At 37.3% G+C, this 13,391-nt stretch overlaps 1 protein-coding gene across 1 annotated transcript in view; it reads right to left on the reverse strand.

The window, feature by feature from the left end:
* AGPAT5 (1-acylglycerol-3-phosphate O-acyltransferase 5) overlaps positions 1 to 13,391 on the reverse strand; it is a 62,293-nt gene that overhangs the window by 23,946 nt on the left and 24,956 nt on the right. Inside the window, exons 4-5 of the mRNA XM_035321105.1 lie at positions 12,600 to 12,689; positions 4,129 to 4,219 (exon numbers count right to left, since the gene is read on the reverse strand). Of these exons, the coding sequence (XP_035176996.1) occupies positions 4,129 to 4,219; positions 12,600 to 12,689 (181 nt within the window). The remainder of the gene's footprint in view (positions 1 to 4,128; positions 4,220 to 12,599; positions 12,690 to 13,391) is intronic.

Genomic DNA, 13,391 nt, shown 5'->3' on the forward strand with positions numbered 1-13,391 from the left:
ATAGTCTCTACTATATAGGGTCACCATCATATGTCAACTGAATGATCCCAACAGATTTTGAAGATGACAATCGATCATGTTAGCTAATTACAGTGGAAAAAACTAAAGCAAACTCTAAGATTACTAACTGTATGCTTAAATAATGGAAGCTGGAAGGCTAGGAGACAAGAGGTAAAACATGCCTCCACATTTTTAGTTATTCAGTACATTACAGAGAGAAACATTTCCTTTGATTATGAGAATCTTAGGAGATAACCCATTGGAAATGTGAGTAACCAACCATGTAGAAAAACAGGAAAACAGAGAGAACACTAGCAGCAATCACTCAAGGAATCATCTCACATGGTCACCTATTTCCCATCATGAGAGGACAAGAAGGATCATCATGTTCAAATCCACCCCCATGGCACTGACTCCATTGGCTTGGAAGTGCAGGGTTTCATTAACTTGACAGAAATGTGAAAACCTGACAGATGTTCTCATCAAAGATTCTGGCAACATTGCTTATGTGGTTTGCTGTGGCTGTGAAACCCCAGCAAATATTAGAATTTGGACAACAGAATTAAATGCTGGAATAAATTTCTCAACTCAACGGGATTTAATTTGTTTTATGAGCAGCTCCTGCATTAATCCCAAACAACTTAGTTTTAAGAGGCAAATTTTGTTTCTAAAATTCAAGGAGCACATTTTTTCCTTCCCCAGTACAATGAAATAAATATATTTTCAGTTTAAAATGCTGCCTGTTCTATTCTGGGTCAAAATCTTATTGGATTAGAATTTTCAGCCACTTGTAAAACATGTAGAATAAATAATCTTCAGTTTCTGAGGGGTACTAGCATTACCCTCAGATGACAACAGTCTCAATTTATTACCACATGATTAGTACCCCCGGCAGTAAGAAACTTTCTGCATCTCACTGAAAACAATTACTGCATGTTTGCACATGTCAGTCTCTATTGTGAAAACCAAGAATATAAATGCCTTAATTTCAACATCTTTATAGACGTTTTTCAGCATTCCTTGGTTTAAAAAAAATAAAAAAACTGGCAGTACATTCAACTAGAACTTGGCATGGTAGTTAATGAGAAATCTGCAAGACTAGTTCATGGATATTATTTTTTATTGTACAGTACCTTTATTTATTTCTAAAGATAGCAAGCAAGTATAGGCTTACTATTTCTTCCCTAGAAGTTTCTCCATGTTTTATAGCATTGTCTCAATTTCTTCACACACAGACTGTGTGTGTTTGATTTGCTAGTGTTTCAGGAAGAAGAAATTCATTTGCTTTTGCAAGGAGTCAATATTTTGTGTAGAACCCAAGTCTTAAGACAAGAACAAACTGTAACATGAAGTATAATCAGTATTTTTAAAAAGTTACCTCTCTTTCAAGGGGGGCCTCAATCACCTTTATATTCTTTTGCTGTTTGATATCCTTTCATCCTAGTCATAGACAGATAAGATTTATTTAAATATTCATATCAATGATGAAAGACATAATAGCTGCAACCAGCAATATGAAAATAAGCTTTTGGATGTCAACCTAAGCATTTTTGTTTTGTTTTGTTTGTTTATTTATTTTTGTTTGTTTGGCTGGTTGGTTTTTGTTTTACTGAACTAGTCCTCTGACCACCCCTAAGAGGCAGTGACTGTATCCATGACTGACATTTTCTTAAAAAGAATACCAAGATATGAGTTGCAATTCATCAACTGGTCATATTAACGTCAGGTAATTAAATTCAGCTCAATAATTCTGCTTAAACTGATGAAATATCTCTGGAAGAGTATCCAGCCCAGGGATAGCAAAAATAAACACAAAATCCACGCAATATTTTCATACTTCCTCTCTACAAAACTACTAAAACATATACACAGACGTCAAAAACAGTATTTCAGATTTCAGACAGCATGATAAACATGAGTTATGCTTGTGCACTAGGAATAGATTTGTTATTTTTGGGTACAATATCTCTGATCCTATCTGTCAGAGAAAATAACATCAAGTGAAAGTGTAATTCTTAGGAATTAAACCACTTTTTCAATATTACACATGCACTATTTCCTCAACACATAAAATGTGCAAAAATGTAGGAAAAAATTGCTAAAAAGCCTACTCACATTTCACGATTTATTTTATAAAATAACCAAAAAAAAATCCCCTGCGTGTCTGTAAAGCCAACACTGAAGCACCATGCTGTATATCAAGGCTAAGACAAAATCATCAGACTTTTTGTTTCTCTACAATGATGGAAGTACAAATTTTAATCTATAATCACAATACATCCTCGTTCCTCTGTCTGGAAGAGCTACTGGGCACTGCTACCTTTCACAAAACTGTACAAAATACGACGCGTCTGGCAAGGTGTTCAGTCACAGCTCCCATATCGAGCCCCAGTTTGCAGTCAGCAGCCAGGACAGTGGTGGCACTGGGGCTGCCAAGCAAAAGCCACAAGCTGGGGCCAGCACTGCTTCATGGCAGGGCTCTGGGGAGTAGTTGTCATCTCCTGCCAGCAGCCACTTGGAGTTTCCTGTCCTCGGAGCTCCCCAACGTACGTGGTCTGTGCCTTGTGGCTTTTTTTTTTTTTTTTTTTTTTTTAGCCCTAAGAATATTTTGGTTTGTGGCTTTTAGCGTCAGGCAGGCTGGCCATCCCTGCTTCTCTTGTGCAAGAGATGCCCTAATTCAAATGAGTATCAATCTTCCCATTAACTTGCAGGGACAGTTCCCACCCTCTCTGTATAAAAGTTGAGGAGAGACCAAATTTTTGTGAACAATAACAACGAAAGAATTCGGCAATGAGGAAAAGCAGATCAAGAGGATTCTATACTGGAACAGAAGAAGCTTCCTGTTTAATAAATACTTGTTGTGAGCATTTTTAAAAGGAGTAACCCTTACAGGACAAAAGCAGGCCATATTTGGAGAAAAGCACTAGAAGAAACAAACAGGTGCTCTGAAAGCACAAAGCATTTTTTTTTTTTTACTGTTTTTTGGACTGCGGAAATATAATTACGAGGTTTACTAAAATAATAACGACAGTGAGATCCCTTTCTTTTCACTGAAGAAGGAGGAGAGAGGAAAAAAAAAACCCACCCCATATCAAACACCCCCTCTGAACTCTCAAAGAACTGCCAACCTCAATGAAACATTTGACTTTCATTTCCGACAGGAAACTGAAGCGATGAATAAATACATTATGACTTAAGTTCTCTTGCACATACACGCAAACAAATTCCATTCTTCCCAAGGAGGAGAAGAAAAGCATATATCCTTTTGGACAAGAACTAACAATACTTAATAGCTTGATGATATCAACAGGCTGATTCACAGACTTCTGAATTCATTTCAGCGTGTCACAGAAATGAATTTACCAGACCTATTTGTTACTCTCAGTTTACCTTCAGAATGAATTATTTCACTTTTGGTCAACAGGAAAAAACAAAACCAGGAAATATGTTGACAGAACTGTTGGGAGTTAAAAGTTTCTACGTATTGCGCGTATCATGTGAAAAAATGAAAAAACTTGGGAGCATTTGCAAGCCATTCGAAAGACTAAATTCCATCTGCAGTTACGGAGATGATGCCAGCATTCATCAACGCAACTACAGGATAAAGTTCAACCAAAGACGGGTGAGACTGGAAGTGAAAGAGGAACAAACCCAAAAAGAAATGGTGGCATTAATGGTAATTAAAAAGGAAGAGCTGGGAAGACTTTCTTTTAAGGCACAACATTCCTGATTCAAGATATCCTTTATGTCAAGTAACAACTGCAATTGCAGTTACAGTGTCAGTCTAGATAGATCACTGGTGCCCTGATCCAGTCTAGGTGATTCCTATGTCCCTGAAAAGTAGGAATAGAAGTGTCCGTGAATACATGTGGATAGAAACTAAAGAGAACTTCCTTGAGAATTAATGCTCCTGTACAATGTAAAATGCGTCAAATGTCTGTATACAAGCTTTTCTCATCTTACTCTGTGGTAGGAAAAACACTGACTTATTCGAGTATAAACCTTTAGTATCAAGCAGGCAGGCTTAACAGCCCAGTTAAGGAGAGAACACCTTCATATTCGATAACAATTTATGTAACATATGTTAACACCATAACAATAGAATGAATTCAAAAATTCTTTGCTTACCTTCTTTTTCAGCAAATGACTGACTATCTGCAATGACTCTTGGTATTTCTGGATTGTAACGAGTCCCCTCTGGAAAAATCACTAAATACATCTGTGGGATGAAAAAGCAAAACAAAACAAAACAAGCAAGATATTTTAATGAATGCAAGTTGATTCCTTTATATAAATTATCATTACTTGATAAGATATTGTATTTAATTCACACCATCTGTTAGTGATACAGCTAAGATATAGTTATCTATAAGGATCCAAAGAAAAATCAGAATATCTGAGCTAAAAATTTCTTAGCTCTTAAAACTCACTGTTTGGGTTTCAAAATAATTTTCCTTGAACGTGTCCTGGTGACTGAGGAAGGGAGATAGCATGCATTAACAAGAGCAAGGTTCAATATAGATCTTCCATCTATATCTTTCCTTATATTGAGATCTACATTTAATTCTATTCCTAATTAGAAATATTATTAATTGAAATTATGATATATGAGATATGTGCCTTTATGCATCTCACTGTATGAGACTTTACATGCATTATGAACTTAAATTGATAGTGTAGCAAAATTTCATCTTGAAAGTCACATTCCTTTATGTATGCGTGTCTGCAAGGTTAAATTTCCCAAGTAAATTAGTTTGCTTGACTATTCAGCAACAATTGCTTTTACAAGTTTCCAAATAATTATACAGCTATACTTTGCCTAAGTTTTTGCATGTCAAGTGTAAAATTAGGTACCCAAATAGAGGAATTCTAATTTGAAGAATTTTCCATTTGCTTTCGAAACACAACAAAGGTTTCCATCCCTCTTTCTTTTTTTCCCTTGCATTATCTCCTACATACAAAGTTGATGTAAAACATTACTTAATTGTGAAAATTTTGTACAGAAGGTTCATTTGCAGAAGAAAAAGCTACTGCCGCAAATGCTAACCAGCATAGATTTGAACATAAACTGACACATTTGTAGTAAAATCATGCCTACTGTACCTCGACTTTGTTATCTTGGCAAAAAAGAGTCTCAAGAAATATTTGAAAGAAATGAGATAGTAGATTTACAAAACAGTACAAGAAAGATTACCAGTGAGTACATGAAGACCCTGACAAGTAGGAGTGTACATCATGAAAAGACGCAAAGTAAAATAAAAGCTCAGAAGAGAGAAACAGGTTGTGCTTTTGGCCTGCAAAACATCAGTGTGCTGGTATTTGCACATGATAATTGCAGAACAGCTACAGAAAAGGCTGAACGCAGAAAGACAAGACCTAGCAAGCAAACTCTACAGAATTATTGCAATGAGCAAGGTTGAAAGATGCACTAAAACGTCAAGAAGGAAAAATCTATGAAAATTAACCAACAGGAGAGGCCAGCATGCGATCAAGAAAGGGGAAAATTGAGTACATAACCTTGAATCTGGCAGGTGAGAGGAAAAAAAAAAAAAAAAAAGAATGGCTAAACCAGTGTTAGTAGAGTGGCATAAAGAGAAGAGCCACACGACTTTCTGAATAGAGCTAGAGGAAAGGCTGTACTTGCAACAGCATGTTTGCAGAGGAGGAAAACTGGCAGATTGCAGAGGCAGGTGAAGTCCAAGAATTTAAGGATTAGCAGAAAGCCAAGATGTATACAGATTTTGTGGAAAAAGAACAAAAGAAAATGGTTTTAAGAGGTAAGGTGCTTGATTTTTTTCCCTAATATTACTGTAGGATGAGTACAGGGATGATTACAGGGATGAATGAGCACAGGAATCCTTGGACCCAGTCACAATTTACACTTCCCCATCGCCATGTCTACATTTCATGTTGAACATGTTTTAGTGACAAAGTAGAATTTTTCAGCATTAGCTGAAAAGGGCATAATATTCAAATCACGATGCATTTTTCTTTTCATAAATGTGCTTATATTCAAAGCATGTAATTTGGATCCTTAAAATGGTACTCCAAGATGAAGATCGTTCCTCCCTCACTGAAGCATGAATGCTCAGCTCCGAAGTGTAGTATAGTGGCTATAACATGTAATAACTTAAAGAGTAAAGAAAGTGAAGCACACAGGAGAGAAATACTTTTCTTGGTATGGAGATCAGCACTAAAAAGCATGCAGCAGCATTAACAGCCTTCAAAGCAGTGACTCAGCCACTGAAAGCTGATTACACAACAGAGCGTAGAAGCTACTTACCCCAGTCCTAGATGTGTAATACAAAGCAGGGGTAGAAATTATATTTTAATTACTTTTGTAAACGTTTAAAACACAAGCGGCGGAACAAGTTCATCGATCAGAATCTGAACATTTCTGAATTAAAAAGCACACCCACAAGACAAAGAAGTGGCCTATGCTTTAAACTCAGCATATGCAACTGATATGCAACTCCTTAGGACTACTTTACCTGAGTAAAATTCAGGAATGTAAATAGGTGCCCTACTTCTTCTCATGGACAGTGCTGCACAAGACAAAGATATTCTGCTAGTGCAATCCAGACTACGAAAGCTACGTGCACGACTATTTCTCTTCTTCTGACATGGGCAGCAGAAGCTAAATCCTTAAGCACTGTTTCCAGAGATTATAAGAACTACAAATCTCTAAGATTTTAATAACTAAATAAGCTCTCCTGAACTTGGATTAAGAGCTGCTGAATTGTAGGAGCATTTTAATTGCCGAGAAACACTAGCTGCAATTTAGGCAATTTTTGGTTACAGAATTTTCCATTTAGGGCCATTAGCTACATAAAAGCTACGCACTTTCTTGCAGTGAATGCAAAATATAGTGCTTGCGTTGAAAACGACATACAAAATTTTGCATTGCCACAGTCTCCAGTTCACTGACAAACCGATTTTAACTCTGGCAGAATAGGTCCCTCTGTTCAGAGTTACATTACACTTTTTGTACCTGTTTCTGTATAAGTGTCAAGACACTGTCTCTGATCAATTCAAAAGTTACAAGGAGTGCATTAGGGTTCAGCTAAGTAGAATTTTACTGATTTTGGTTTGAACCAGAAGGCCAGAAATGAGTCAGAGGTTACCTGAGGAGTCTCCAGTGTAAAGACAGTGGACTTGCCCCCTATTCTACAAATTAAATGAATGTATGACAACTGTTTTCTTGCATATAGCAACACTGTTCATTTTTCCAGTGTTGTCAAGTTCTGCTAGTCAAAAAGAAATAGCAATGGCACAGAAGCAGCACTTAAACAGGGGAGGAAACAGCTGAGGAAGACCTTGAGACAGAACAGCATCAGAAAAGGAGCTGGTATGGCTGGAGCAGGGGAAGGGGGCACGAAGCTACATACGAATCCCTGGAATACAGAACAAAGTCAACCCAAATATTGTAAGCACACAGGGGGAAGAGATGCCAAAGGGAAAACTTGACCAAGGACAGAGCTTCAGACGGTGTCTCCAGAGAGAGCAGCGGCCACTCTAAAGAAGAACACGGGGCATCAGGATGTGGTATTACTGACTAAAGATATCTTGCTTTTACTGTGCTGTTCTCGCAGCACAGTGAAAAGGGAAACTAATGAAATATTTTTATTTACAACATTCAAAATTGTATTAAAAAATGCATTTTCTTAGTTTTCTTATTTTCATTACTGCATCCAGACAACTAGATGGATTCATATCTGAATCGATTTAGACCACAGCCTAAATGATATGCTTTTGGTGAACCGAATGAGGAACATTAACACTCTGATCAATAACTGAGAAAGACATGACGTGAGAAAGCATATCTGGTATAATTTGAGCAAAATACAAAAGTCAATGTGAGGAAAGTCTAGTAGGTGTCATCCTCGCCCATGGTAACAGGGTGGGAACTAGATGGTCTTTAAGGTCCCTTCCAACCCTAGCTATTCTATGACAGCAAGCAAGGACATCCAGGATTTAAAAATTGTCAGGGATTTGTGAAGTAGTAACCATAGGACAAAATAAGCCTTGTAACATTAACATCAAGCCTTATAACAGTTGTATTAATGTAGCTGTCCTCTTCAGGTTTCTGCTGTTTGGTTGGCACTGCTTTGCAGGACAAAGATTTATTCTGTTGCTGAATGAATTACAAAAACGAGACACAAAGTAACCAGCTAAACAATGGCTGTACGGGGCTGTATCCCCATCTCATACTGCAGATTTCCTCCTCTTCAGGCATGATAAACAGGCACACAAGTTACATTTAAAATGGAATAGTTTGCTGTTCAAAACAATTAACTTTCTCTATATAACAAGCAGACTGAGTGTATCAAGTGCCTGCCAGATATATTGTTACACCGAGAAATGCATTTGTCCTCGTTATGGCTTACTTTAAAACATTAACACAAAAGTGTCCTTCGAAGTGTGTGACAGTCTCTGCTCTCACAACCAGACACAAGACTGCAATGTGTCAACCATCAGCCAGATTTTCTGCCATTTTGAACTAAACCACACAGTTTCAAATGAGTTTTAGCAATAAAAGGCCCAATAATGAACCATTTGGGTGTATAATTACATGACGGGTTGAAAGGTAAAATACTTTCAAAAACAAAATAAGAAAATTTAGTAGTTGTAGGTCTCCACTAAGCAAATACAGGAACAAATGAGTTTCAGTCTATTGTCAATTTTGTGCATGTCTAATAGCTGAACTGCTGCTGCTGCTGCCACGCTGCATTTGGGAAGGAAGGTGGAACACCTGTGAGCAGCAGGGCAGAAACGGGGGCTGGTAAAGGCAGGCAGAAATCCTAAGAAAGGTGAAAAACTGTGCCATGCAGTCCACTGCCCCAACATGAGATCAGGCATACCTGATCACTGAACCAATCCTACTGTGAATGTGAGAGGTCAAGAGGCAGTCCTATTTTTCTGCTTGCATTCCACCTTTAATTTACTTTCCATTATTAACAAAAAAAGAAAAGGAACCAAGTGAAATGAGGCAGTAAAGCAACTGAAGGGCTTGCTATGCTAAGTAGTGGACTCTGGTTCCGCCTTCCTACACGTCTTAGGTTTCTTAATGGGAACAGGGATGGCTCCAGACAGACTGAACATTAATCATTTGGATTCTTTTGTTTAAACACTATGTGGAGAGAAACTGTAAATAACCAAGTGACCCTTAACACAGATTCCCTTCCATCTCTCTCTGTTGGCATATAATTCTTTCCTTAGCAGCTGAAAGGCAAACTTTTCTCCAACACTACATTAAAGGAAAAAACCTCCACCACGTGCATATCGAACAACCAAGCAGTCACAGATGTTCACTAAATGGAGGAAAAGTCTACTCTGATCTGCACCATCCAGTGTATAATTTTAACAGAAATTCAGAGCAGTAAATTACTTATTTTCACAGGAAGCCTGCAGCAATTCATTCTTGCACCGACAAGTTCAAGGCGTACTTGTTTTACTGATTAAAATGTCTTCATTTTAAAAGCACCATGGTTGCTTGTGAATGTCCCAGCAAGACAAAACTGCAAAGTGTATTCATGAATAATGCATTAAGGACACAGGTTATCATGTTATTCTCTCAGTATTAATTACAGGTTAAAGAGCATTTACGGCATCCACATTTAAATTCTCTGATAAAGTGGATTATAGGAAGTTTAGTCTTCCCTCAAATGACAGCTCAGTGGTCTGTAGCTTCTACCCCAGCAGATGCAAACAATTTTCTCATTAAATAGGCTTGTGACAGCTTTGGTATTGTAAAACTTAAGGGTCCCTCCCTACATGGTTTGCCTGAAAGAGATTTAAAACAATGCCCTTTAACAGCAGTTACGTGCTATTCTCTTCTATGCTGCTACTCTAGATAACAGGAGGGAAATGGCAACAACTGCCTGGTAGGCACATCCACTTTCTGTGCCCTGTTTCCAATGCCACGTAACTCCCAGGGAGCCAAGTTACACCAAAAATCAAATGTATCCAGGTGGTCCCAAGTTTACTTGGCCTTATCTGAGACAGGTAAGGTATAGGTTTTCAATCCATATACAACTGAAGAATAAGAAGAAAGAAGATTCTGGAAAAAAAAAAAAAAAAGCCTTCTGGATTTATTTCGTTTACTAATCAAACACAGACATCCACCACAAAAAGCAGAACCCATGGTGGAAGCAGCTTTAAAGAAAACGTTTATGCTTCAACCTCCCTTTACTCCTCAATTAGGCTAAAATCATGCATTAGTCTGTCCAGCCAATTTATAGCATTGGAGCACCACTGTACACTAGTTACAGGTTTCTAAAAGAGATGCAGAATTAGAGGGATTTCCAGGCATGTGTTCCTAAGATTGCATTAAAAAGAATCCAAATGTTTCTATAAAGCAGAGTGATTTAAAGCAGAGTTCAAATCAAGACTCTTATCACAATCAAAACATAAGTATTACAACGAAGCCCGGCATTTTAGGGTATGCAGAGGGCAGACAGAAAACCAGACTCAACCAGAAGCTGCCTATTTGGCTAGCAAGAGATCAGTGGGCCTTTGTGGGAAAACACCCTGCCAGGAGATTTCATCCAGACTAACCAAAGCAAACCGACCAACACTTTGCTTAGGGGAATGACTTCAAACACATTTCATACATCCTACTATTTGTCTTTGCTTATTCAATTACACTGCAAGTTCTACAGAAAGCAGAATCTTTGCCACTTGGACACAGAAGATAACTTGATGTAAAGCAATCAACAACATCTGGGTAATGCTGGCACAAATGATCACTACTGAATATGGCCATCTTCTCCCTGTGGACATTATTTGATGGACAGGTCCAGATATACCTATGCTTCTTATGAGCAAAGCAACTGCCAATGACCTCTGGAAGATAAAAGATCCACGTAGTTCCTCAGGGAGAGATTCCCAAGCTAATGCAGCCCCAGATGATACACTGAGAGATACTGATTTAATATTTGTTCTTCCTGTCAAACATACAAACCAAAGAAATTATACACTTTTTAAGAGCGCTTCATGAAGATACAATGTATAGCACGTAGTACATTCACCTTTGCTACAATGCTAAAAATATATAGTGGTTAAGCTGTGTTGTATACTAAATTTCTATTTTCTACTAGCAAAAATATTTTGAAGACATCACCAACTTCAGAAGTATTTATGAAACATAGAGTACAATGCCACAGAGACATCATCTAATAAAGAATACATTTTGTGTATATGACTGAAACCAAGATTTGGAACTTATAAACACAAAATGTGCGTGCTCCAGTAGAGAATTAAGCTTCTTTACAGAAGGGTCATGCAAATATCAACAACCAAAAAAGTCTCCTCATCCCCTTTATGCTCCGCTACAGAAGATGTATTTTTTTTACTGGTGTACTGGGAAGAGCTGCCCCACACAAGGACAAGTGGAATTCTACTGAACTGATGTCATTTCGTGCTAGCCAAAAACACAGGGCAAAAACTTAAGTTGTCGTAATGTATTTCTGGCCATTGTAACTTATAGTCTAAAAACAGGAAATACATCCACTTTACTTAATTAAAAACAAAAAAGCCCACAATGTTCAGGCTAAATCTTAGTGCTCAAACTCATTCTGTCTTGAACTATCTTAAGTGGGTATGCTTTACTCATTTGAGGTATTTAGTAAGTGTAAGGACCAGATTACTTTTTCAACGTGTTTGATATGTGCAAACATAAACATATTATCTACAAAAAACAAAAAAGAAAAAAAAAAAGAATGAGAAAAAAGAGCATTACGAAGGTCAAAACGATCTACATATTCCTTGTACCCAAGCTTCATCTTTAAAAGATTTGCCACTTATTTGGAGTGGCAAGTCTTAATCACATCATTTTAAATAAAAGAAAGTGCAACTGTTCTATATCATGGCTGGCTGAGTTGTTTTTTGTAAGTCTAGCCAAAAAGGCAAAAAACATTTTAATGTACAGCAAGTAATGGAAGCAAAGTGCAGTGAATCTAACCACTGAGCCACAGACCATACAGGGAGTCATGAGAAAAGTCACTTGGCACTAACAATAAGTCTTCAAATAGAAAATTATCATGAGCCGTTTTTCTGGTTTTGATTTTTTTTTCTCCTCCAAGCGCAGCAGACAAAGTTACTCAGTTCTAAGATGTCACTGCCACTAAAAGTGGATTGATCATTGGGATGACTAATTAAGATTTAATAGGAATGATTCTTGACTTTCAGAAGATCAAACAACTGGTATTATACAAAAATACCAGTCTGACAAGCAACACTACAGTAGTCAGAACGTCGTCTTTTGAAACACAGTAGACACTGGAAGTGGCTGCTGAAGGAAGTTACTATGGCAGTTACTGTGGGTTCTAAGATTTCATTGAGATCCTCCATGCCCTCTACAGACAGAATCAAGAAATTTGCATCATTCATAAAAGGACTAGTCTAATTTCTAGGAGTTTAATTGGAGGGATCATTCTAATCACAAAAAAAACTGTAAAAATACAGAAAGAAAATAAATCCATGACTTCTGTCTTGTAGTTTGTGGATCTGAGGCATGGCTAATTTCTGCAATAAACCTTTGCCACTAAAATGGTCAATGAAATGAGAAAAGGGGGGCAGAAAGAAAGGTATAATCTTACCGACGTCTCAGCTTTCATCTGGGTCCGCAACTTCTCTCTCATTTCTTTTTCATTGAATTTGGCACTTCTTTTTACATAGACTCCTCCATGCTAACAGAGATAAAAAAGAAGAAAACAGGATTAAATATTTAAATAGTTTAACGTAGAATACTTGATAAAAGAACAAACAAGATGACAGTGACATTCACCCTTATGACTCATGCTGCAAATTGTCCACAAGACATTTTCTCCTAGGATGAAAGCACTTGAAACTAAATTTATATTTGTACATAAGTTCACAAAATCTGTTTATATAAGGATCAGATGTACAAAAAGTACTGTAAGACACTTGAAGGGTCTTGTTTAAAGGTGTTAAAATAATTGACGGGAAGATGGCATTGAAACTGTCCCCAGGGATTTACTCCAGAAAACACAGACAAGGAGCTTAACTTGTAGATCAAGGGAAATCCCACGGCAGAAGTCACTCACATACAAATAGTTACTGGCCAGTGTTTTCAATCGTATGTGCCTGCTCTTAAGTAGCGACTAATGCAAATCCTGAGGTTACATGTATTGTACCTATACATACAGAATTCATGAATGGCACAAAAGTAGCTACCGCAAGTCCTGAAAACATTTTCATGCGCTTTAATGGAGAACTGAACATTTAACAAAGAAATTAAATACTGAGATAAAAATTGTGTAAGGCAAAGGATTTTATAAAAGTATTATTTTACTGAAAGCCATTACAAGAAGCTAGACCATTTCCTAGAAAAGATTTATTATATAATTTGTTCCACACAATTTATCACA

The sequence above is a fragment of the Oxyura jamaicensis genome, chromosome 3 (genome assembly GCF_011077185.1).
Source record: "Oxyura jamaicensis isolate SHBP4307 breed ruddy duck chromosome 3, BPBGC_Ojam_1.0, whole genome shotgun sequence".
Lineage (NCBI taxonomy): Eukaryota > Metazoa > Chordata > Aves > Anseriformes > Anatidae > Oxyura > Oxyura jamaicensis.